Raw genomic sequence first — 27,978 nt, forward strand, 5'->3', positions numbered from 1 at the left:
ATCTGAGTGCCTTGGCAGTCGGTTGATGCAGCTGCCTGTACTATAAAACACTGTGGTTTGGGATGCTGGGAAAGGGTGGGGGGGGGGGGGAGAGAGAAGGGGCACTCTTTGTATCTTCTTCATCTCCCCTCTTTTTCATTCTTTCCTCTCTCTTTTGATTTGCTTTGTCTTTTCAGGGTTTTCTTTTTCCTTCTGTGCTGCAGATACAGGGCATTTTTAAACAGGTGGACTGGTTATTACTGTTCTTCATTAGTCCTCTTATTACTTTGCTGCATGGAAAGGTATTACATCATTTACTGCATAGCATATGCTATGTGGCAATAAGGAGGTTTGAAGCACCCTCCGACAACCTGACATTTCTATCTGTCTTCTTTAATGGGCTAAATACTCTGTGATGAGAGAAAATATATACTTTGATAATATTCATCTACATAAATACAGATACCAACTGAATAGCCAACAGAATACACTGACATGATAGTAGCTATATTCTGATCATATAGGGACCTATGTCTCTATGGTCTGATATAACAATGACTCACTGTTTCATCACTTTCAATTCTTGAAGTAACTGCATGTGATATGTGAGTAAAAATCTTTCACCAGTTCAGACATGTGCTACGCACTGCTACTGAATAAGTCTATGGTCACCATAGAAATCTATTCAATCTTTGGTGAGAATATGAAATTTGACCAGACACCTTTGCAGGCATTAGAAAGGACCTTCAAAGGTTTCAGATGTTAGCACAAACATTTAGCTTGCTGTGAAGCACTCTTACGGTAAAAACAATAACTCAATAGGCTCTTACACAAATTTTAAAGGGCAGTCTATTCCTACATTTTGGATCACCGTGATGCCCAGCCGTTCATCAACCATAAGCCGTCGATTGCCAACGCAAACCCAGATTTGCGTTCTCCATCGATTCCGCTTCGGGAATAATAACCCGGCCGACTCGGCTAATTACTTTCATAATCAATGTATCCTCCGTGTGTGCACGACAGCGATCGATGACAATCAATTGTGTTACACTGCCGGACTGCATAAGGCAGAATGTAATATCATATGTTCTCTCCATCCATTTATCCATTCTCTCATTCTTCTTCTCTCCCTTCTTTTCTCCACTGATCATATTCGCAATTGTATGCATATGCGTGCATGCATATTCATAAGATCACATCGCCGAGCTCATTTAAAGTCACTGTGTACCAAATTCACCTCAATGACCATAATATATTGGTCTGCCTTAATGACTTCTATAGATTTGTGTCTCCCATTGTGGATGATGGGGTCGTAGATAATTAAGCCCTTTAATTTTACAACCATATCAGTACAAGCACATTAACTTCACAGCATGTGGTCAAATCAATTGATGTCTGCCACAATGGTATCATCACAAATCCCACTTCTCCTTTAGGTCTAATTTACAAAATAAATTCTCTTTTCACTTCTTATTGCCTTGGCTTGCTTCTGTATATTGGATGATTAAACTTAAGCTATCATGCATGACACAAATAGGGTATTTTCTGACAGAATGCATTGCTCGATCATATCAAAATTGCACAACCGTACAAAATTTTAACATTATCACATAAACATTTAATTCCCATCAGAATTCTTTAGCATCATTTCATTAATTACACCTATCTTGAATGACAGATACACCTGAAATTTCAAACACTCACTGATCATACCCTGGCATTATTACTCTGCATGTGCTGTGCTATGCTCTACTGCACTGTGTACTAATGATGAAACCCTGTGGGCTATTTAACACATTGTCGCAGCTAATTGCTATGTTTGCATTAAGTAACAGTACCAGAAAACAATAAACTAGCATCACAGGGTAATGGTTTCAAACAAGATGGTTCAAACAGTTCGCACCCATACTCACAACAACCCCCCCCCCCCCCATATCAACAGCGCCATAACTGAGGCCCACTAATCTTCCCTTTCTCGTACTTTCATCACACAGCATCCCATGAATGGCATTACATTTGGTTCACCTTTACTCAACCTGCCACAAGACCCAATTCAAACATTATCCACTCCTTCCTAGACACGCACGCTTTGTTACACGTAATCACAAGTGTCATAACAATGGAGCGTAACTGGTGCCATTGTTAATCCAGACCCCCGAGCACCTCGGATCAATATGGGCCTAAGTCTGGAAGAAGTCTCAGCATGCAAAAAAGACCAAGACATCACTCAGTCCTTTGATTACAATTTCAGTTATATCTATCTTCCTCTCTCCTTTCTCTCAGCTTGAATTATGTAATTTTCTTTGTTCTCCCTTTTTCACACAAGTCCTTGTCATACTCCATCTCCCTCTTTGCTTATAGCTTCATGGGGTTTTTTTTGTGTGGTAGTTTGTCTCCATCTTTCACTCGGGTTCTCTTCTCACTTCTCCACCAACCTCAATCGCTATCTATTTCTTTATTTATCTATCCATCTACTATACATCTATTACTTTATCCATTTGATCTTCATCTATCTCTATCCATCTATCTATCCATCTATTTAATCTTCATCTATCCATCTATCCATATAATTTTCATCTATCTATCCATCTACTTATCTACCCATTCAATCTTCATCTATCTCTTCATCTATATATTTCTCTATCTATCAATCATTCTTTCCATCTATCTCTCTATCTTTCCATGCATCTATCTCTCTCTCTCCATAACTTCCTTTCTTCCATAAACATATCTACCTCTCACTTTGTCTTTCTTTCCTCTCTAACCTCCTCCTCCCACTCATCTAGTCTATTATTCCCATCATCTCTTCCTTCCACCACCGGTCCTGCCTCTCCCACCACCAGCTACTAATTGCACGGTCTTGCTGGGAATTTGATTATAACTGTTTTGGTCTCTGACTATTGGATTAGCACTCCTAATGGTCGCAAGACAGAGGCCCACGAGTGCACTGGGGAGACGGGTCATTTTAGGGCTCTAAGCCGATTAGGAGTGGATTATGTGAAGCGTCATCCGGTGGTGTACTGAGGCAGTCAAGTGAAGAGACAGTCGTTTGTCTGGGATTATTTTTTTCGGGATTCTTTTTGTAGCCTTCGCACTTCTTTATTCACGCACACACACACACACACACACACACACACGCACACACACACACTCACATATGCAAAGGCAAACTCACACTTGTACATGCTTTCAATGTGGCCCTGTCCTATGTGTATATAGCCTCAATCTAATGGGTGTACTCATACAATAATGGCCAATTCTTTTATGGGACCATGTATGTTCCTCTGTATTCTCAGAATGAGCGGTCACACAGTGGAATATCCTAGATGTCCCTGGAGCATGAATTGTAGCCCATTCAGTAAATAGAGATGTCCTGTCATTAGTGTGCATTGAGGGCTAGCGAGAATTATGCATTGCTGGAATAGATCCCCTGCTGGATCTACTGAACAGTCAAACTCTGACACACATAATTTATGAACACACTCAGGAATATTCAAAGAAAGCTATAGCATTTAAAAAAACAACTGGAGGCAAGTCTATGGTTACTGTCTGAGAAGTGCTGCTAAGAAAAAAAAAATCACATACATTTTCATATGTGTGAAAAGCCACAGACATAGGCCTACATTATTTTATCCATGCTCTATACCCTGACCAGGCAAACACGGATGGCATGGGCCACACGTACATGGGCAACAAATATATGACTATGTCATACACATTGCTATTACACCTGTTCTCTACAGATACAAGTCTGGATGATTGCAGAACCAACCTCGGAATATTTCTCAGTCATGATTTCTACCAGCTTCAAATGTAAATATTTCGCTACATTGATGAGCTCCACCACCAAAAGATTATCTCCAGTGATATAAGATGACAGGTGGTAAAGAATATTATTGTTTTCTTTAATTAAAAATTATGGTAGATACAGACATGGGGATTACAGAAGTTATCATTGTATCAAGTTTGGGTTTTTTTTTTCAAATCCAGGGGAAATCAGGGAGCTCCATTTACTCATTTACTTCATTTATTCACTTATTCCATTTTCTTTCAGCAGGGTAGCACTTTCATCTGTAACTGTATACTAAACAACTTTTCGTATGTAATTCATAGGTGAAAATTTCCACTTTTACATTTTTCACTCATTCTTAATCTCATTACAATTAGCTTCAAATGTTTATATATATATATATATATATATATATATATATAAATGTATATATATATATAAATGTATATATATATATATATATATATATATAAGTATATGTATATATATATATATATATATATATATATATATATATATATATATATATATATATACATATATACATATACTTTTTTTTTTGGGGGGGGGAATACATATTATACGGGATAGTATCAAATGCTGCTAGGTCAAAGGTCAAAGGCATGAAGAGAAGTCAAACCTGCGACAAGCTAGGCCCATTTTTCAAGAACAATATGCATGAAAATATGAACTCTGCAATAACTGCGACAAATGAACATGCTCCGAAAAACCAGAATAACAAATCAAGATGGCGATCAATTGTGACAATACTACGGCCATAACATCAGGCAATAAGGAAACAAACACTGCACCCCCTTTAGACCTTGCAGGGACTATGCCATGTCATCACCACCAAAGACAACAATGAGGTGAAGTTCTTGCTTGCCACAAGACAAACAGCTCAATATTTCAATCTACACCATAAGCTTTATATTATACCTTTATCAAAAATCATCAAACAAAACCAACAACCAAACCCTTTCATTTTAGAACAGGGAGAGGGGGTGGGAGAGAAGGGGAGCGTTAAAAGAAAGAGAAGAAGAAAGGAAGAACATAAAAGAAGGAGAGGGAGAAAGAGAATATAAGAAGGAAACTCTGAGCAGCAATGCAATGTTGATTCTCCATCACATTTCTATCCTGGTCTCTTACTCACTCCCCCCCCCCCTCCTCTTCTTCCCCCCTCCCCCCCTCCCCCCCCCCCCCCCTTGCCTGTCCTTCTAAAAAATCACAATATTTCAGTAGTCATAAGCAAGCTACAATCAATGGTAATCAGTTTGGCATATGTTGCCACTAACCCATTTCCATAGTGGCTTCATTGTATTATGCTAATACACATTTTTTGTCATTCCAGGTTTTTTCTTCTCTTTTTTTTTTGGGGGGGGGGGGGGATGGAGAGGCTCTCCCCTCACCCTCACATATGAATCCATCTTCATCGATCGCTTCATTCTTTGGAGTGAGTCTGTGGTGAATGCTTGTTATTAGACTCGCGCGGTCAAGACAACTATGACAAAGCAGTTCAGCTTCCAGGCATTTTGATTGCTTTGTCTTACACCAAGGAAAAACAAAACAGGAGCGGGTGAACAGCCGACAGATGTTCACACTTTAGGCATCGCTTGTCCTTTCGTTTCAACATTCATGCTTTGAAACATGAGGAGACCCGCTCTTAAGCCCCCGGATCCTGGCAACGGAAACAGATATTGCCCTAATGAATTCGCCGAGATTCAATTACTGCCCTGACAGGTTGCCGCAATCTGACAGCGCTTCAACATGAATGATGTATCACCATGGCTACCTGCTTCTTTTTTCATGATCTCACACCATCTTATTGATGATAAATCACCAAATTTAAGCAAATGGCCACATCAAGTTTAGCTTGACCTTGATAACTATATTACAATCAAACAAACAAAAAGGTAAAACTTTCATCAAATTCAAACATACACAAAGAAAAGTATGGTCTTTTGAAATTCCATTTCCATTCCAATTCAATTTTTGCACTTGGCCAGGTAAGAGGAGTTTGTGTGTTTGTAATTCCAAGGATTAAAGGGAAGCAGTCCTGAGATTTTCACTGTACTGATAATTAAGAAGAGTAAAAAATATAACCTTTCACCAATTTATACGCGTGGATATCAAAAATTGTCTCCGTACGCGATTTTTAAAAAATAATTCCTGCAAGCGATCGTGTAAGAGCCTGCCAAAAGTTGCAACGTCATTGATGCCCTACTCTCAAGTTGACAGCCGTGCCTCAGAAAACCAATTTAAGTGTTCAAAATGATCATACCTGATTTTTTCATAAAATGTGACAATATGTGGTTGTATTATTTCAAACAAAATATTTCAAGCTTATTTATATATACAATTAATATAAGAATAAATAGTAAACATGTATTTATAAATAACTAGGGATGACGAGCAGAACACCGCTGGAAAGAGTTGTGCATCGATGACGTATGACTCTCCGCCAAGACTTGCTCATTTGCAGAGTCACACTTTTTTAACCGAAATGTACGAGCTTATTTGGCGATTTGAAAGTTTGTTTTTGATGAAAGTAGTTCATTGGAGGTACCAACAACAACATATTTTTTTTAATTTCGTGAGGACTGCGTCCCTTTAAAGAAAAAGAAAGTATTATAATATGGCAACTTATGTGCTCTGATTTTCATGCCAGTTTCAGGCTGCACAAAATGCACAACTTTTCCCACTTACACAGTATCTAATGACAACATGCAACATTTTGAAACTCTCCAACATTTATATACAATTGAAAATTCCCATCGTTGTGAAATGGTCATCAAATGTTCTATTAGTCTGACACTCAACTTGGCATTTACAGTATGTAATCATACTTTAGATTTCAAAATCTCTGTACAGTGATAACTCTGGGTGATTTTGTGTTTTGTTTCTTTCGAGGCTATTTCACATCCATTCAATGTTTTGAAACGACACGCTATTTCTGATTTGGGGAAACTAATCCTAGAAATTATGAAATAGCGTGCTATTTGATAATGTGATTTCAAATTACCATGCTAATTTGAAACATCAGATTGAGAAAAGATTTTTGAGTTAAAGTAGGGGTATTTTGGAAATAGCAGGATATTTCCGGGTAAATAGTGTGCTATTTGATAATGTGAATTCCCTTTAAAAAAATTAGCACGATACATCCCATCATGCCTTACGTGTGTGACCTGCACTCAGCTGCAGCCTGCGAATTGCAAGATCGATCACTAGGGCAATTCTTTTAAGACATGCTATATTGAAATAGCTCTCGAAAAATTTTGGGCCAACTCTCTTCGGGCTGATGTGAATAGAAAATGAATAAGCGCGCTAATTTGTATTCGCAAAAAAAAAAATCTCGAACCTTGAATTTTCATCGTGCTGTGACGTGAAGAGGTCTTTTGTGGCAAACTTTTCTTACAGTGACCTCCTGACATTTAACAGGTGCGCTCTTCTGCTGCACAAAATGCTCCAGTTGGAGATGCAAGGAAGGGATGCCATCCAGTCGTCGTTTGCTTTTCTCCACTCCTCCTACAATCACATTTTGCTTTCGAGCGAGTTCAAATTAGGAGGAAATGCTTGCAGCGTTTACCAAATAGTCCTGTTTTCCAAATGTCACATTGTCAGCTAGGGTAACCATTATTGGCGAATCAAAGAAATTTGCCGCTGGATACTTTGCCGCATCTTGCCCTCCCTCCTCTAACTGTTTCAACGTAATTTGATTGTTTTCCTTGCGAGGGGAGTTTTTCCATCCTTGGATGAGGTTCTTTCCCATCGAATTCAAATACATTGTACAAATATACACCCAACCTTTCTGTTTTTCTTTTAGCTCCTTGTGCTGTGTTCCTTTATATTTTCATCTCTCACTCTCTATTTCTCTATCTCTCTCTTTTTCTTTTCACTTCTTTTTTGTGTTTTTTTCTTTTTGTTTTTGTTTTTTGGTCTTCCTCTCTCTCCCTATCTCATTTTGCTCTTTGCCCCCAAACCACGCCAATTTACACTGGCAATGGCCTAGCCTCAATATACGCATATGGCACACAACTTGTGCTGAATAGGGAGTCCCAAAAATGTCAATAGCCCTACAAAGTTTGACAAAGTGCTCTCACATCTCGATTCAAGCATAGATTAAACATCCTCACCCGAGATTTAGAGTATGGATCGAGAAATCTCCAGGTAGCCTGGTTCAGTTTGCAGAGCCAACTCCAAGCTATCGATCTATTTACCCACTGCCACTGGTACTACATTACTACATCAGCGGTGGGATCGATGGGGCAGCTTGACAATTGGGCTCTTGAAATGTTGCATGTCACAGTAATTCCCTAACAAAACAAAGAGGTACAGATTGGGTTGGAGTAGAATGTTCTCAGGTAATTCTGCAATCTGGAACAAATTCACTGTTATGGTTGATAGTAACAGCCCAGTCTTGAGCTGAGTTACGTTGTTCATTTGTTCTATCATTTAGTGGTTATGGTTTACAGCAGCAGTGTGTTACAGAATAATCATCAGAAAGCATTCAAGTTGTAATAATACACTAAAACTTCAAATCTGTTTCTCATCCTGATTTGCAAATATTCATTAGAAGGTTGTACAATTCTTCTCAGAGTACTCTGTAAACATAGTTTACCATTTTTCAATCAGCCGTGTATTTCACACTTCCACCAGGCCTACATGAAAATTATATATCCAATAGCCTACAAACAATCACAAGATACACTTAAAAGGCCAGATCCATATCTTTCTGAATGGCATTTCATTGTCTGAATTGCACCAGAGTAACAACTAAGTATAAGAATTTGTGTTTCTTACAGTCCAGTGCAAAGTTATGTCAATCATTTCATTTGTAAACGTTCCCCTGCATTCCAATAAAGCTCCTTTACCTTCCTTCTCCCTCAAGTGTAGGAATTCGGGCGAGAGACATGGCTGTCGTTACGTTTTCACTCGGCCCCTCCTGAAGACGAGCTGGGCTTTGCGTCACAGCGACGTGGCAGCCTCCTCTCTGTCGTACAGCTATCGCACGGCACGCGAGCCTAAACAGCAATTATTTCCTCGGTGCAGGGTATTTGTGTTCCTTATTTAATGAGAATACACTTGAGGGTGTGCGTTGAATGACATTGCAGAGTGAAGACACTGCGAGGAAGAGGGAGGTGAACATGTTCTCTCTGTTCTGGCAACACTGATGCAAAGCATCAACTTGTAGTGTCATATTGTCTCTGCCTATGAGTATGCTACCATTCTTTTAAAAACTTTTATCACAATTCACTTCCTTCTGCTCATTCATGTTCTCAGCTCTTGTGAAATCTACTCTGCTTTCTTTCTCAACCATATTCTGTCCTGGATTTGTTTTCCTTTATTTACTGGTCTGGATTTAGTCATGATTATACATGTATTTAGAGATTTATGATAAAGTGCAACTCATTTGCACGTATTGTGACTTGTCTCCAACACAAAATTGGAAACCTCAAGAAGGAGCAATATTATTACATCAATTGATTTATCAATATCATAAAACATTCTATGTTTGATTATTTCACTTCTGTCACAAGGAGATGTTTGAAGCAGCTCAAGAAAATGGGAGGATTTTTCAGGGAGGATTTATTTCTAAATGTTTGAGTAGTATATCCACAGGTTATCTGGGATAAGATTTTATTTGTTTTTAAAAAAATCATCTTCTGATAAATATCTTATGAATCATGGTGGGGGGGGGGGGGGGGGGGGCTTGCCAGAGAGGCTGAGGCCAACCGTTATATAAATACGACCTGGTAACATTTAGTTGTGACAAAATTAATTAAATCGAACTGATCATCAAAAGGGATAAGAAAGCAGGCTACTTAACAAATATGATACAAACTTATGGTTATTTTTCTCCCAGTAGTTATACTGTTCTATCAAATTTCACCTGTTCCTACTAAACACACTCTGATGCTAATAGTCCGGTTTGCGCACATGCATCAGTAGTTGTTTTGTCACTGAAGTCTCGTATGCAAGCTTTTTAGGTCATAAAGGCATGCATAAAATTTGATAGTCATGAAACAGGTTAATGGAAGAAGGCAGGTTAAATAAAAAACTTAGTCATCCATGAGCATCAGCAGAAATGGTCAGAGGTCAGTAGAAACCAGTAGAAATGGCCATAAATTTGAATATATTAATGGGATGGTCTATCAAAGATATGCACTGAAGAGAAGGGAAAGAAGGAGAGGAAGGAGAGAGAGAGCCATTTAACCCTTTCTGTGCTAGTGAGTCAAATGTGCACAAATTTTGCACACAACCCTATGGGCTGGTAATCAGAGTGGCTAGCAGAGAGTTAATGATGAGAGCCAGCTAGGTGTCATCATATCTGCTACCCCCCCCCCCCCCACCCTGCAATCTCGACCATCATCTCCGCGATGGTAGGACAGACAACGGTTGAAGCGTGCCATTTGCCCCGCCTCTAATGGACGTGACCTTGCCGGAGAGCCCATTGATTTCTCTCGCCGCGTGTGCAAAAATCCATCAGCAAACTGTGTATGAGAGTGCGGTAATGGTGATCTAATGTGGGTCGCCGTCATCCATACGGATCGCCGACGGAAAACTGAGAAAATTCCTCGACCCTCCACACACTCCTGAAATATATCAGGGCGGGGGTAGGAAGGTAGAGGTGGGGGAGGGGGAGGTGGGAGAGTTGAGAAAATGGATGACAGGAAAATCCACGATACTGGGCCTTTCAAGACCACGAGCCAGAGGGAGGGTTAGAAATAGACCGGTCTGAAATTGATATCAACCAGAGTCTAGGCTGATGGTCTTCATAATTATAATCATCTTTCTGAGAATTCCAAAGCCACAGTTATCTTGATCCACCCTATGACAAGTGGTAAGTATGATGACAAATGCCTAAACAGCGATAAAATTCTTTGGATTTTGCAGGCATAATTCCAAGTGTGCAAACATGCTCAATATCAAAGGTTATCAACTAGATTGAAAAAACAAACAACACAAATTACATGGAATTTGAGTAGAAATAGCAAAGATATTTGAAAAAGTAATGGATGGTGACACAACTGTAGTAAGATTACTTTCTGGCTACACTGAGCTGTTTCAGAGCCCCAAAGTGGGAACCCCCTGGTGACGTCGGACTTCGACAGGAATTCACGAACAGCACACGAAGTGTCGCAAGCTGACAGGGTCCTTCTGCGCCACCTCTAATTTAAGAAACAGAATATCCCAGCTTCAGGTTCTATCCCGATGACAAATGCCAACAAATTAGAGCGATATCTGGGGCACGGTGGGGTCGTCAATCCATCCTTCCACCCATCTACCCGATTCGCACCAAGTTTTCTTACCTCTCTTCTACGCCGCCTTTGTCAAGTCAGTTATCGGCGCAATTTGGGGGAAGTTATCATGTTCCATGGCTGTACCCCAGTGCTGAAAGCTATCCTAATCTATTCAGATAATTTACAAAAGTCTGTCAAATGTCCTACTTTGATTGCTGCTCCCTCATGTGCCACAAAAGCCTTTATTACCTATTGACCCCAAATATTCCGAACTCCCTGAAACAGTTTGTGAGTAGAAATCACTTGTCAGGAAGACAGAGTGGCAGTGGCAGCCCTAAATTTGTAACCCTCAAGAAAATGTCCATCAAACTTTACCTTAGAAATCCATTATTTCAGACAAGTAGGACTGCTATACCAGCTTAATCACTCATTTATTTACTACCTGAAATTAAGCAATTTCTCCAGAATAATCTATGTTCATTTATGTTGATGACGGGCAATTATCAATCCATTGCAATTTCTTCAGAGTTCTATTCCCTATGATTGCACTGTACATCACCTAGAGTGGTAGTATAATTTGTCTTGATATTGAAAACAAAACGAAATGTCTCATTCCTTGGAAGCTATAATCTACTGTTTTATGAGGTCAAGATGTGAAGTGTGAACATGACAAAACACTGATTCTGTAGCTTTTCTGCAATTAGTCTACATAAAAGATTTTTTTATAATTTACTTGCTCATTACTTATCGAAATAGGATTTTATTATTCTTATCTGCATCATTCTTCTTCTCAGTTGCACTTACAAACATTTTTATTGGTCATGGCCCAAAAAACCCACCAAAATATCACAAATGCCATAAAAGGGGATGGCTGGTGACTGGTAGATCAGTTCCAATACCAATGATAAAGTTGTTATCTTTTCACTTTTGCCTTGCCCGGGTCATGTGATGCCATCCTACTTCTGGAATCCGTCTGGCCCAGCGTGGGGGCTGAGTCGAGCTGACGCAAAGCACGTTTTCCCATTTGGCACACCTCAATTGGCCCACGGACCGATTAGCTCACGCCCCGTGCCCCAGCGGCCGGATGGCTTGCATACATTTTGTATATCACTCTGTGATCTGCGGACGATTACTCCCATTCAGGCATTGGGGAGAATTAATGGGAGCCCACAACTAAAAGAGGGGTGGAAGACACTCCTATTGTGCGCCTGTCACTTTATGTCTCATCACTTGAAAGGGTAAAAACAATGCATCGCCATTGCAGCTCCACTAAGCATGTCCTACACAGGTTCAAAATAGCACAAGGGAACTCAAATCATTGATTAAAAGTGTGAGCAAATCAAGGCAAATTGTCTCTTTTTAAAAGGCACCTGCATTTCAGCCTTAATTAACACTTCATGATCACTAACACCTCATTTGTGAGACAAGTGGTCTTGCGAAGGACTCTGGGCTTGAAGGAATAGTTGGGCTTAGTTCCAGTAACATAACACGCACGAGTCACTTGACATTGAATACTATGACCTCAAATGATGTTCAGTTGTCGAGTGCTTGGTTTACGAGGCGTTCCAGACAATGTACCTGTAAACCTTCAGATTCTGAGTTGCCTGTGGCAACCTTAGTGTGTGTGCGTGTAAGGAAGGGGGTGCAGAGTTGGAAAACATATGTGTTTCTTTGCCTGAACTGGATCATGACAGGGTGCTAAAATGTTAACGGAGAATGAATCTCAATGAGAAATTTGCAGCGCTCGAACACGCGGCGACAAAGTGCCACAGATCAGTGGAGATCTGAACAACAGTCAAATAACATTAAATGATAATGATATGATCATTCAAGCTTGTCAGTAATGTTACTTTGCATTACATAGTCACGGTGAGAAAGTATTCTTGGTCACACGTCTGTGAGGCCTTTATCACTGATATTGCATGTTCTTGAAAGCAGTTTTATCTTGATTTCAAAGCTCAAGATAAATATTATACGTTTGGTTTACAATACTGCAAATTTGCTTAGAGAAAAGTGGAGAGGACTGAATTCTCTAAGCAAATTCGATATTTCATATTTGAGTATATTTTAGTTAAAACAAAAAGACATACTTTAAACACAAAGCAATTTCAACACATGTGAGACAAAGGGGATTATTTCAAGGTCCATTTTTATCATCATTATGTACCATTTACTTAGCATTCAGTACGGTACACCCTTCCAATCTTTTTACAATAAAATCATATAAGATATTTCATTCAACACTTACTGATCAGCGGCTGCCCATCTGCAAATTTCATTGCAGTCATAATTTCTTTAAGGTAAATGGATTACTTTCCCCAATCATCATATTTTTATAGTGTTGTACAGATGACACACAGGCCAACATAAATGAGATTCATTTTATCAATATATATAAACAAATATAACTTTCAACATAAATGTGTGTTCCTCGGAGTAAAGTGTGTGTTTGATTGTTCCTAGTTTTGTTGTTTGCTCCACACATTTATCTACATGAGCATTCATGTCAGTTTAGCAATTAGATAAGCATGAAAATATGCTCAAACTACGTAAGTAAATTGCATTTAAAGAACTGTCACTTCCATTTTCACAATAGAGATATAAATGGGATGCTTTCCATGAACAGATTATGAGTCTAGACTTCAAGATTTTACAGGACAGGGAGGAACATGTTGCATTTGGCTGTCAGATCTCACAAAATTCAGCAGGATATTCTGGAATGCACGAATGTTGATGAATGCCATTTCTTGATTTTCAAAAAACAAAACAGAACATCTCAGAGAGCAAGGACATCAACAAATGCCTACTAGCATTTATTCTCAATCCTGCCAAAAGCTACCTATCTTCCCCCCATTTGGGAAATTACCACTCATTTTCTTGTCAGAACACCCAGACTGAGGGGGGTGATACGAGGATGATGATAGCCGCATCCCGAAATAAAACACGACCTTAATTGTGATACATATCGTGTTGCTCCTTCTTGCCGTGATGCTGAAGATGCTAATGCATATTTGACCATTCCTACTCGGGACCCTTCCATCATGGAGAATACTCGCTATTCAGTGCTCGCGAGAAAACATGTATGTCCCCCTTTTTGTGCCCAAATTTAACTTGAGGGTGCTAAAGCCCACATCATTCAAGACACTGTTGATCTTCAGCATGCCTGCCCAATTTTTCGAGTGAGACAAAATGTCTAATCCCATAGCCTTACATGTTTAGCATCAGATGAATTAATAGTTTGATGTCTCGAGACTGATTAGTTAAAAGGTTTCTTCGTGATCCTTAACCGATGTCATACTTTCATTCATTTACATTTGTTTTCTCATCCGCTGTATCTATTTGGCAAGTGGTCTTTTTTGTTTAACCTATATATTGAAAGCTTGGATATGAAGCATAAACAACACTGTACATGTAGGTATAATGGCACATGATAAAACAATGGACATATCAGAAGGTATCACACATGACACAGAGGATGCATGATCATTCTCCATTTACCTTCAAAAACTTGGAGAGCTAGCTAAATCTTATAGACATACCATGAGGTATCAAATGTCACAAGGAAATATCAATGCTCATAAATTGTATGTGCACTGATCAAAGTAATGTCCCTTGTAAGGTATCTAGCAAATCTGAGTATAATACGGAGAGAGCGGGCCATCATAAACCTCATCCCAAGGATATGGATGACCAGCCATCATGTGTCACTTTCCTTGCGCAAAGCAGCGGCAAATACTGACTGGCCACTTAACGTCATCCTTCATCATCATCATCCTGTGACAGATCTGAGGGAGAAGACATCAACAATCGGGGTCATTAAGTCTGAGCCTCTTCCCACCGTTGCCAGGTTACCGCATCCAGAAGATGCATTCCTTTGGAAAGCCATCACTGGCAGCGTTCTAGATTCTCCCTCTATCTCTCTCTGCAGTGTTTCTGAGAAGAGGAGGGCTCACTCACTGTTTTGTAAATGCACATTGATACTGGATCCTGCTCGTCAATGACAATCTTTTCACATACCTTCTTAGAGATCAGCCACAAAGGGGGAATCAATAAAGCACCATTCAAAGGGGCTTGCCCATTGTGTGACCTTGTGACCTTTACATACGCCACTACATTTACACATGTGGAAGGTAGTTTTGTGTATGCCAGCACTCACTTAGACCTATAAGATGTACAGTGTACATGGTTCTGAAGCTTCAGTGCAGAGCTACAATGACACAAACATTCATTGCTCTATTCTTCATTGAGCTGCAGGAATTATGAAAACATGGAACATCTTTTCTTCCTTATCTTAAACCAACTTTATCCATATAGGCCTCTGAGCTGATTGTCAAAAATTTATGCAAATGTCACTCAGGCCTACACTACAATTTGAGAAGAAAAGCATTTGCCCTGAGGCTCATGTCAAATCAGGTTACTTAAATGATCTTTTCTGTCTATATAATGTTCCATATAGGTACCATACTCATGTAAACCAAAGAACCCTCAGCACATTGGTCAGTTACAGAATGTTCTACAAGAAAGAGATATACAGAATAGATCTTATGTTACTTGATTTCAAAAATAAAAATGGCTCAGATAGAGTGTCTGAACTTTCAAGACTAGACATGGAATTGACCTCAGCTGACCTTCCCCTCCTCCTCAAAACACTCGAAACTATTCAAAAGGTGAATACAGCCACCCTGAAGGGTAGTCTGGGAGCACAGCCAGGACAAAAAAAAAAAAAAAAAAAAACACCATGTAACAAGAGGAACACTTAGGCCTAACTACTATGAATCATCATTAAAAACAAAGACTCTTTAATTCGTTGGACTTTGCTGTGGTCCATTTTCAAAAGGCAACCTATTATTCCATTATCATGCTTGAGTACACTAGACTAGTATCATATAATCCTTTTGTTAGACCTATTACATGGCTTCACTTCTACTCTACATTGAAAACTGTTGATATCTCTCCCTCCCCTGGCCCAGTCAATGAAATAACCCCCTTGGAGAATCTGTCATTATCACTTAAACTGTAATGCTCTAAGGCTATGGGGTAACGACCTCAAAAGTCTTACTCCTCAAAGGTACCCCAAAAAAGTCCTCAAATCCTCATAGGCATGCATCTGTCAACTTGTTTTTTCCAACAAGTCATCACAGTACATCACATAAACAACCAAGTATAGGTCCATATCATTATTCATATTATCGCCAATCATTATATACAAGAAAGAAATTTTGAGCTCGTAATGACATCAGATCGTCACTGGGCCACACTTTTGACAATCACATCGTTGCAATTCATCTTTCTGATTAACCCTTTCTATGCCATGGACTTTGGACAGAGTGCACAATGTTTTACTATTATGGCTTTCTGTGCCTATCAACACCCAAAACATACAAAGGGTTGAAGTGCAAAGCAGTGACAACATTCTTACAATGACATAGTCATGTTGACATATTTTAGAGAATTTTATTTACAAAACATTTATCTAATCATACCTGGATGAGGATTATGAAATGCCAACACAATCATACATCAAGAATGTTCTTAGCCTGTTTTCTTGCAATGCTAAAACTGATTTTATACAACATCATGAGTTCCCCATATAGAGTTAACGATGACACTGCTGTGATTTGCATCGCATGATTAAGAGAAGTGGAAGTAAGCTTCAGTGCATGTTTGTCAATATATGTTGTATATAATGTCACAAATATGTCATACTTCTCAGGTACACCACTTTCCAATTTTTGAAGATGCTTTAAATCAGAACCACACACACATACACATACAACCCTCTACCTCCATTGATTCCGCGACAAATTTTGCATATTCAAACTCTGAATACATGTATCTCTGCCAACTTATTATGACTCTGCAGAAAGTGTCAGCATAATTCTTGATTATGCTGCAGTTTGCTCTCATAAGTATGCAAAGAAGATATAAAACTGCAAACTTTTATAGCAAATCTTCCTGAGAGACCACACTTGGAATTCTTACGTGGCATCACTTTGAAGTATCATGATTCCACATGCTTCATAACCGCAAATCAGTCTGCGAGCCTGTGACTACATTCGTCTGCAAACCACAGTGGTTAGAAACGGGAGGTATCAGTAACAATTTCAGACTTCATGCTTTGCTGGTGGGCGGATCGCGTCGCTGGGAGACTGTCTGCAGCCCACAAAATCTGTCATACAGCAAAATCTAGATTGAAATGCTCTCATATTACAAACATGTATAACCCTCCTTTGTCATGGATATGGGGGGGGGGGGGGAGGGGGGCACAGAGTTACCTATTCTTTATCGTCTTCTTTTTCTCACTTTTTCTCTCTCTTTTATGCATTTTGTTTCATCCCCATTTGTTCTCACACAACTACAATGTAAACTGCGCGATCTCGTCTACTGCATTCAAATAGAGTACCATCATTCGAACTCTACTGGTAGCATACTGAAATAGGGCCCTGGTTTATTAGAGAGAAGGGGGAAAAAATCATTCACTGAGTAGAAAATGACTGCAGGGGGAAAAAAATTGTGAAGTAAAGTCGTCACCAGTCTTCTGATTTCTATGCAGTAGATTTCGCGTGAGAGTTTATTACAGAAATACCCCCATATAAGTCTCGAACATTCATTCACACACATGAGTCATTTTGATGCATGCGTTGTGCTCCCGTTTGCTACTTGTACATCTAGACCAGTGCAATGAGTGCTCATGATGAATGCCATTATGCATTTCATAATCCCAGAGAATTCCACTCATAAATTCTAGCGATATGTTTTTTTCACGACTGCCAAATCAATACTTCCCAGTCTAAGCAGCAAGCAAGTATAAAGGACTGTCTGAGTCATCGGGCCAAACGTGATCATCAGTCAGTTTGGAAACCTTTTCTCCCAACAGAAATAACATCAAGGCTTAGGGAAGAATGACATTCAATTCATACTAGAGAGCTGATTCAAAGTTTTACCCAATAACCACATATTGTAAATATGTCTGACGTATCATAAACACATCATAAATATCACTGAAATCTGTTTATGTTATGTTTAAGTTGTCATGAAATGTCAAACCAAACAGAACTGAAATACTACAGATCAATATGATCTAGCCACAATAATGATATGCGTTGCACTTCTCATATATGTTGATTTCCACCTGTTGATTCTTTATATCGATAAATCTAAACCTCAACACAAACTCAGTGTATTGATAACTATTATACCCATACAATTTAGTCCACCCAGTTAGAGTACTAGGTTTGAATGAAGGGTGGTCCAATATTATGCCCAACACTCAGAACTCGGCAGATCCAAGTGTACAATGAATTCACTCATACAGTGAACCAGGTATATGAAAATGACAACACACTGACTGACGTAGTTGTACCAACCACATGTAAGTATCTCGATACCCCTGCTATGTGGGTCTACAGGTCTTTTGTGGACCTGAAGGTCATGCGTTCAGCTATGTATGTTTGTGTGGGTTGATATCACAGTTAGATGGGAGAGAGGAGAAAAGTAAAGTGTGGAAAACACAGGGTGTGGGAACCATGGCTGGATGGGTATTTCAAAGGGGCTGCGGGACATCTCGCTGAGAACTTATCATGGCCTAACTGTGAAGCTTGAACTTGGCCAGTTATTGTTCTATCTTCAACCATGCCATACTACTGGCTCCCTTTCATTTGAAAGAGCATTTATACAGGGAACAAGGGAATCCTCAATATTTATGAGCCATTCTGGGCTCCAGTATGGTATTATTGGTAATAACTCTGCGCACATATTTTTTCATCTCCCCCCCCCCCCCCCCCCCCCCCCCGGCCCTCTCACTGTACCAGTACTCACATACCTGTGCTATATTTCCACATCCCCTCTATCCCGCCACCCACTCATACTTATGTTTGTTTACTTTCTTAGCACATTCATCCATCCATATAGATTTGTAGATAAGATGCCATGTAAACAGCCCATAGGTAGGATTAATCTGAATGAATGTACACTGTACATGCCAATACTTTGTCCTATCATTCTCATGCTTTCATGGTCTGTGACACTGTGCATTCAACATTACTTTCAATGCATGCAGACCAAGGAAGTAAAATAACGGGACTTCAGTAAAGCTATCTGCATTGAAAGTTCAAACATTTGAGTCTTACATGGAGTTTCAGTGCTATACGAGACTCTTTTCATCACATCACGCATGGTATGTATTCCAAGAAATCATATTAAAGGATCAAAGAAAGTACAACCATGAGACAGGTATGGGAAAACATCATTGATTCCTGGGATAGGGGGAAAAAAGATATGTTTTAACCCTCACACTTAAAAAGTTAAATATCTGACTCCATCCACTATGCGATTCTCAAAGTCTTATAGCAGTTGTATGGGACCAACATGGTCCCGTAGTTCAATGGGTTAATATCCCAAGTTTGCGATATGAATCACTGGTATCACTTGCAGTCTTCCCGCCCTTCTTCCAGAAATATGTGAGGAGAAAGACCAAATGATTCAAAACTGGTGGCCCACAGTCACCAGCTGGGTGGTGGAACTGTTCAAATATTTGAATTACGTCTGGAAGAGTGTGCCACAGTTGGCTGAAGGTGCCAATGGCAAAACACCACTGCCTCTCTGATCCGGATTTTCTAGGCCTCGAACCCGAGATTGTGTCTACTATTTGCACTCAAATCTCGTACAAGGCTGGGTGAGAGGTACTTGGTCTGCTTTGCTTTGAGAGACATGATCAGTCCTGGCCGCACCACTATTTGCACAGAGAGACTAGCTTTCATTCTGCAGTACGTGATGCACTCACTAATTTCCAAAGCCCTCTTCCAAAGTCTAACTATGGTGTCACCATACTATTGACAAGAATATACCATGGGAATGCTCTTGATAGTGGATTGGTTGATGGAATGTCATGTGTTCATATATAAGTTTTTTATGAATATATGGATAAACCAACCAATGAAAGAATAGGTGATAATTGATCATATGCAGTAAGAAATTACAAGTATAAAAGCTCTGCCTCCTTTAAAAAAAAAAATCCTTTTCAATTACAAATGTGAATAAATTCAAGCACAGCTAGAGTGGAAAACATCTAGGCTGGAAAACATCTAGGCTTCCATACCAGGACTGATCAATGAATTGAGAAATATGAGTCTAGTTGACTTTCAGACACATGAAAAAATACCTTGGATTTACACAAAATATGTTTACAAGTGGGTTCCTTGGGACATTTGTCTGAAGTGCCTGTGTGGAAATTATGGTACCTCTGGATGAGATGCAGATTTATCATGAATTCAGATTACCATTCCTAATGCCAATCTCATATTTAGTCAAACAGATTAACCTACAGGCTTTATCCATCATTATGATTACAATTATCCCTAATATCACTATCATCATTACAATCATATCATTAATAATCATCACTTCTGATTATCTAGGATGGGAAAAACAAGATTTGATAATCCTCTGGCCAACAACTGTAGCCAGCCCTTTAATATGATTCAATTTTTTTTCTCACCCCGTTCAAAGTATGCACATCACATGCCAGTAAACCGCTCCTCAGTCTTTTGCCTCAAACTAATCAAATCATAGCCGCTCTGATGTACAGACGCGAACGGAAATCTTCTTTCGCCAATAACCAAATGAAATTAATCGGCGTCACAGGAGTTGGGGGGGGGGGGGGAGAGACCGGTACAAAGCACACAGCTGAGACAAGATGAATTATACATTATACAAAAACATACTTGCTTTGGAAAACACATTGAGGGGAAAAACGGACAGAATAATGCCAAAAAGGCCCGAGGGCTGACTAGATTTTAGACAGAGGTAGACCTGGTGGTTTCTGTCAAATTTACAATGTACATGAGGAAATCTATCGTCATCATACCCTCTACAGAGCTCCAAACCTATAATGACAAGAAATTCACAGACATTTTGTTACAATTTCAGTGTAAAACATAAACAGCATTATCTTCTCCATGAAAGACAGATGGTTTCCAAAATGTGGATAGATAAAGGCTACAATTAAGATTTTTCCTCCAAATTCAGAAAGGCTATGGGGTCTGTCTCTGAGTGACATATGTATCTAAAGAAAGTTTAAATGGACAGTGTTTTGAGGTATACGTTTCTTTTAAAAAATACCTCTTCAACGAAGTTGTGGATTCAGGATGCCAGCTATAATCATGAGAGTCAAGTCATTAAAGACATCATTATATATCATTTGAAGTTTTACTCTTGTACTGCTGATATCTTCATAATACATGCCTGCACAAGAATAGGGCAGACTTTACATGAGAATGCATAAACTGTATGAATGCCTTTCATGATTGTGCACCATGTGTTTCTGTTTTAGTGGATCACCCCATCAACTAGAGTATGGCCAGAAATATGACATGATTGCAGATGTTGTAGAGTGAAATTTGTTATACAGCTGTCCTGACTTTCAAAGAGTATATGACCACAATTGTGAGATCTTAGCTGCATTATGCAAATTCAAACAATTAGGCCACAAAAAGCTGATGGAAAGTGTAAATAAACCTAATAAACTGCTCTTGTTTTGTGTTACTACAATAAACACGAAAGATCATTTACACATTCAACAATGAAAGCCAACAGTTTTCCTCAATTTGATTCATATATGTTTGATTTTGAAGAAAAAAAGGAACATATCAAGCAGCCCAAATATACCATTATTTACAGCTTAGGGCACTCCTTTTATTTTTCTCAAAAATAGGTAAAAGAGACCTGTACTGTAGTGTAGTATTTGTCTCCTATCTCAGCCAAGATAATGTCTGCCCCAACCCCTGCCTTTTCATTAAAGGCCCACCAGGTTGTAAATAAACTGATTGATTACATATACAGCGTAAAGGAAGGAGCAACACCTTGCGCTGGGTTGAGATGGAGCTGAGAGAAGAGGCCGGGAGGAAGGCACGAGGAACTGTCTCCTCATTATCCACCTGCTAGATGCCTTGGAGATGAGGACTGCATCTCTTCAGGAGATGCAGCAGGAGATAGGAGGAAGCTAACTTTCGGAAGTTTGTGGTATTTTCTTGCAGGTTTAGCCCCATCAGTGGCCAGGTCAATGCATCTCAATAGGTTCACAAAGCGGGACAGAGGGGGGTGCAAGCGAGCAAAAAACGTCTGAATCGAATAAATTTGAGGGTTGTGAGAAAAGGGGGGGGGGAATGGGGTTTTTCAAAGGGTAATCTCAGTATTATGTTCCATGAAAAGGTGACAAGGACTGGTTTCAGAGGGGGACAGCTAGGACTGGGTTTGTTTGTGAGAGCGCTCTGGTCAAAACAAGAAGCAGGGAGCATCAACACCTTGACTGCTGGGGAAAATAAATAACATGACACCACAGCGGCAAGATCCTCCAGCATTTGGCACGTTCTATACACCCCAGTCTGCGTCGTATCAATGCAAAAGAACTGCACTTCTGCAAAGGGTAGGGCCACACTGCCATCTCAGCCAAATCACACCTTTCAAATTCTATTTGACTTCTGATATGAGTGGTCGGTTCTCCATTTTTATCTAAACAAAGGTGCACTGTCAAGTGCCACTAGTGGTGTTCTTGTTTGGTCAATACTTTTCTACCATGAATAGGCCATGCTTTAGTAGAATTTGTGATCAGTTAATCTTCCATTACTCAGTCAAGCATCAGAGCCAACTCTAACAATCCATGAAATTTAATAGCACAAACGATCAGGCTCTCAGGCCACTTTGCGCCATTACTGTATCAATCAGCAAATTGCCATAACTAATAAGATATTTACCACTTTCCTGAACTGTGATGACCTCCACATGGCTATGAAATTGAAAACACTTGACATGGGCATTAAAATAATCACATGTGGATATGTTTGGCTAATTACAAGTAATGTTACGCTACAGAGTAAAACTCAAAAACGACACCTCATTATTACTTTTCTGATTCTGAACCTTGCCCATTCAACTGTTTAAGAGAGATAGAAGGGTGACACTATTACTAACATTCACGACTTATTGGATATTGTAGATCTGTCCTGTTTACGTAATTTTGATATCTAATGGATGATCAACAGAGTTTCACTCTAAAAGCGTACACCAAAACTATAACTTTTCTTTGACAGGTAACATCATCACAAAATGTGTACCGTTATCATATTTTACAAAGAAAAAACACAACATCACCTTGCGACATAAAAGAGTGTATTAAGTTGAAACGACTAATGAAAGGATTTTTTCAGTGGTTATGAAAATAAACACCATTCTCAAAATAAAAAACAAACAAACATGGAATGTATTTGTGCATCCTGCACATGTAAGGCCAAGTAAAAAAAGAAAGTAGTTTCTCGTCCGGGTTTTTTGAGCAAGGCGATGAGGGAGGTCCTTACTATTTGATATCTTACTATTTTTTCGAGGATTGTCAAAATGAAAGTAATATGTGTGAATATTGTGATATAAACCACTTATCATTTGAGTGATGCACAATTAATACCAAATCTGCGTATATTGCTGTTTATGCATGACAAGTATACCAATTTAACTACACTGTGACTGTATTCATTCAGTCATATCAAGGGTATGGAAAAAAAAACACGTTTTTTTAACATAAAATATACACATTTATGCATCACTTGTTGAACCTATGAATCCAACCATTATCTCTGGAAATGCATAGCATTATTTTTGCCTGTCAACACAACACAAACTTACTGAGTTAGATCTTTTCTCATATGAAAACTTATTCGCTCAAGGATTTAAAATGCCGCAGACAGTATACTGCCAATTGTCAACCCTGTGAAACAACCACCTGATTTCCTTTTTACTGAAAGACAGAATACGAACCAGTTGAATACTACCGGGTATTTTATTCACTATTTAAAGCCGTTCGCTGTGCACACGTGCGCTTGAGATCGGTTCTCTCCATCACTCCACGATTTTTTTTTCCAGCTCCAGAACGCATGCTATGCTGGCTGGCTGGTCTCCTCTACTACAGGGAAACCCCGTTATAACGAGTTCGGTTAAACGAGGAACCGCTTATAACGAGGTGATCGCGTCGGTCCCGTTTTCCTTTGGGTGTAATGGCAGAACGAATCGGTTATGACGTGTTCGGTTATAACGAGATTCCGGTTATAACGAGGACAATTTCGGTAAATCATGATAAAGAAAAACATAAACAATTTGATCGGATACAACGAGGTTCCATTTCTTGACCAAATTGCCGCTTTCAAACACGCGACAAATGAAACATTGGAAACCGAAATCTCGCTATCCACGTCTTTTCCCGTTTTGCAGAGAACCGTTCCTTCCATGTTTTCTTCTTAATCACGCGATAAGACACAGGAACACCTTCCGATGTTCCTACTAATTATCAAACATAATCATTCGGTTTTCTTTTTCGCGAGAAACGCGTGCGTGATATGAGGTCAGACCACAGCGCAACGAGAAAAAAATAGATAACGCATTCAAAAACTTTTCATGTATGTTATAGCGACAGTAAAATTTGACCAAAAACGGACAATTGGAATGCGTGTGCAACTCATCATTATATCCTTTCCAATTTTAGTTCCGACTTCCAGTTCTTTTGCTGGTTTTGAGCAAATATGAGTTTGGACGATTAAAGGCGAAATAATAAAATCATCGCCCCGATCCCGCCGGGTGACAGTAGCGTTAAAATAGTTGAGTAACGCATGTTAACCTATATACTTAATCGGTGTTCAGAAAAAGAAGCAAACGCATTTATTAGTTTGAACAGATCTGGATTTGTTCATTATCATTTAACAAATGATAATTTAAATATGAGTGTGTATGATCAAAGCAGAAATAATTAGTGAAATCATCGCGATCCTGCCAGGTGACAGTAGAGTAAAAATAGTTGAATAACGCATGTTAACCTATATTAATCGGTGCTCGGAAAAAGAAACAAACGCATGTATTAGTTTGAATAGATCTGGATGTGTTCATTATCATTTAACGAATGATAATTAAAATATGAGTGAGTATGATTAAAGCCGAAATAATGAATGAAATCATCGCGATCTCGCCGGGTGACAGTAGCGTAAAAATTGTTGAATAACGCATGTTAACCTACTTAATCGGTGCTCGGAAATAGACTCAAACACATTCAACAGTTCAAGAACGGATGTACAAAACGCGAAGAGATTTTCGGAAGAAAATAAAGAACGCATTTTTAATCCCTTCGAGCGCAACGGTCATACATTATATAAAATTACACCCAAATGATTCATGAAATTATCGAATTCCCGCTGGGCACCAACAGCGTAAAATACCTCGCAAGTTAGCGGTAAACAACGCACGTATGTTACTCTGAAATCATCGCGATCTCGCCAGGTGACAGTAGCGTAAAAAAAAAGTTGAATGACGCATGTTAACCTAAATCAGAAAAAGAAACAAACGCATGTATTAGTTTGAATAGATCTGGTACAGATTTGCGTAAACAGGATGACAACCTCCCACATTCAATCCTGTCACATATTTTCAAGAACGGTCGTACAAAACGCGAAGAGATTTTCGGAAGAAAATAAAGAACGCATTTTTAATCCATTTGGGCGCAACGATCATACATTGTACATGTGTACAAGATTACAGACGAAATGATTCATGAAATCATCGCATTCCCGCTGGGCACCAACAGCGTAAAAATACCTAGCAAGTTACGGTAAACAAGGCCTGTATGTTACTCTACAATATATATTTGCCCCCATATTTGCGCTGGTGTTTAGAAAAAGCTTAACAAACAAGAATTACAGTAAAGAATTAACTTATCATTTCAGCCTCTATTTCTTCGTCTAATTCACAAAATCTCCCTTTATTCTCTCAATAATAACGCTCAATAATTGTGTAATAACAACGCAAAGGATATGTTTAAGTTTCATTGATGGGTGTATGACGTCATGCTTATGTTTTTCTTTGTTTTTAATGAGTATGGTTATAACGAGGTACCGGTTATAACGAGGTAATATCGCCGGTCCCACGGATCTCGTTATAACGGGGTTTGTGGTTACATTGCGCAATCAATCTAGCAGCACATGAAGCAGGCAACAGCACGAGAGAAATGTACAGAAGGTGCTCAACGTCCTGTCTACATCACGACGTACCGAGTGCGCTGTACATCACAGCCCAGGCCCGCCCATGCACCAACTACAGTTCAACTGCTTTGTGGGTCATTCCTTCTTGCCGAGCTCGCAGTGTGAAATGCGTGCGTTATTACATACGCACTACAGAAGCTACAGCTGTACTACAGCTAAGTATAGGACGCAAGGCGTAATTAGAAATAAGACATCACGATTGGTAGGTGAATTGCTGATTTTTTTTTTTTTTTTTTCGGCGGCCGAAAAAATAGTAAATATCAAAAAAGTCGATGCGGCAACTGAAAATCGATGCGGGCGGGGAGCGGGCTGGGAAGAGAATTATGAATTTCTTGGTATTTTCAGCGCCATTTTGAAAATAGTAAATAGTAAAAAAATCGATGCCGCGGCCAAAATCGATGCGCGCGAGGACGAGAAACTGGTTTCTTTTTTTACTTGGCCTAAAGGATACTTTGCGCACACATTATGATTTGTGCATACACAACACAATTACGCAAGCAGATTTGATTTAATCAGTCACTATGGCAACAATGGCATATTTATTCTCATCTTGCTTTCATCCAGATGTTCAAACTTCACTCTCCTCCTGATCAGTCATCTTAATTTTTAGCGTGTGAACTGCTCAATCAATACACATACATAGGCACACATATGTACACAGACACACATGCACATAAACCTGTAGCACCTTGGTAAATGTTGAACTTCTCACCTTGTGCTAATGAAACTGGAAGGAGCAGCAGAATAAATCCCGCAGCTAGTAGCACCTTCCCTCCCAGCGATGCCGGGCACAGGTTGGGCTTGGGGGGCATCATTGAAGACCCCTCCAAAATGCAGTTGCACACAGTGGTTGCCCAAACTTGTCAATCAATTCCGTGCTGCAATCCTGCCCAAGAGCAAACAACAACACATATGAACAAAACTGGCCGTGGTTGATAGATCTCGGATAGAATTCCAGAATAAAAGTTCCAGTTAGTGTCAAAAGTGTGTTCCCAAGAATGTCATCAGTGTCATCAGTAAGGTTATGCTCTCTGAACGTAGGTAGCAAATCTTGCACCGAGTGCTTTTCTTTCACTAAGGTGTACGAGTACTGGAGGTGCGTACTGCAGAAACAAGCGTGAACCGTAAGAACTACCAACGAGTGCCGGTGCGGTAAGCGCACACTGGTACCCGCTATCTAATTCCACAGCAGCGGTGCTCGCAGCCCGTAGCAGACTACGTAAACATACGAGTACGCAGAGTTCCAGCACAGCTGCCACTGCTGCCTACACCGAGTGTTACATCTTCGATTGATCGTGCAGAATCGCATCGGTCGCCCACCCCGGCAAATTTGCATATCAGACGCGTCATCGAACTAATGAACCAATCAGCGGTTTTAGCGGCGGGCCTCGCCCCTACATCTCAACTTTCGCGAAACCTGATTGGTCACAAAATGCAGCATCTGTTATGACTGACGTACCATCAATCTGTTGCAGAGATAGTGGCGTCTCGCATCAGTGGTGCGTGTTCCCGTTGACTACCTATAGAAGATAAACGTACCTGCATCAATGAAAGTTCAGTTTTGGACCAATTAATCGATAGATATCGATTTGTTTTTCACAGTTTCTGCTTCAAGCTATTAAACGTTTCACTTGATTACGGGTTCCTGTATCAACACCTCAATAAAGCTATCTAGATAACAGTTGTGCTTCTTAGAGCGTGTAAGTGGGTTCAATCTTGTATATTTTCATTTTAAAAGCAACTACCAAAACCAACAGTTTTTAGATGAAACTGTCATCATGGGGAGTTCGAAAGAATCCAAAATTTGCAAAGAGAATCTGAACAGCTTGGTGAACTGATTGATTTGACACACTTACACGGTAAGGTGTGAAAAAAATATATATACGTATAATCCGTGCAT

The 27,978-nt window shown here is 39.5% G+C and overlaps 1 protein-coding gene across 1 annotated transcript in view; it reads right to left on the minus strand.

Annotated features, from left to right (window-relative positions):
• Window positions 1–27,348, minus strand: part of LOC139739093 (neogenin-like) — a 170,484-nt gene extending 143,136 nt beyond the window's left edge. The window contains exon 1 of the mRNA XM_071649713.1: window positions 26,791–27,348. Within this exon, the coding sequence (XP_071505814.1) occupies window positions 26,791–26,893 (103 nt within the window). The 5' untranslated portion in view covers window positions 26,894–27,348. The remainder of the gene's footprint in view (window positions 1–26,790) is intronic.
• Between the last annotated feature and the right edge of the window lie 630 nt (window positions 27,349–27,978).

The sequence above is a fragment of the Diadema antillarum genome, unplaced genomic scaffold (assembly GCF_040938485.1).
Source record: "Diadema antillarum isolate AM-2024a unplaced genomic scaffold, OU_Dant_1.0 seq00000782_RagTag, whole genome shotgun sequence".
Taxonomy (NCBI): Eukaryota; Metazoa; Echinodermata; class Echinoidea; order Diadematoida; family Diadematidae; genus Diadema; species Diadema antillarum.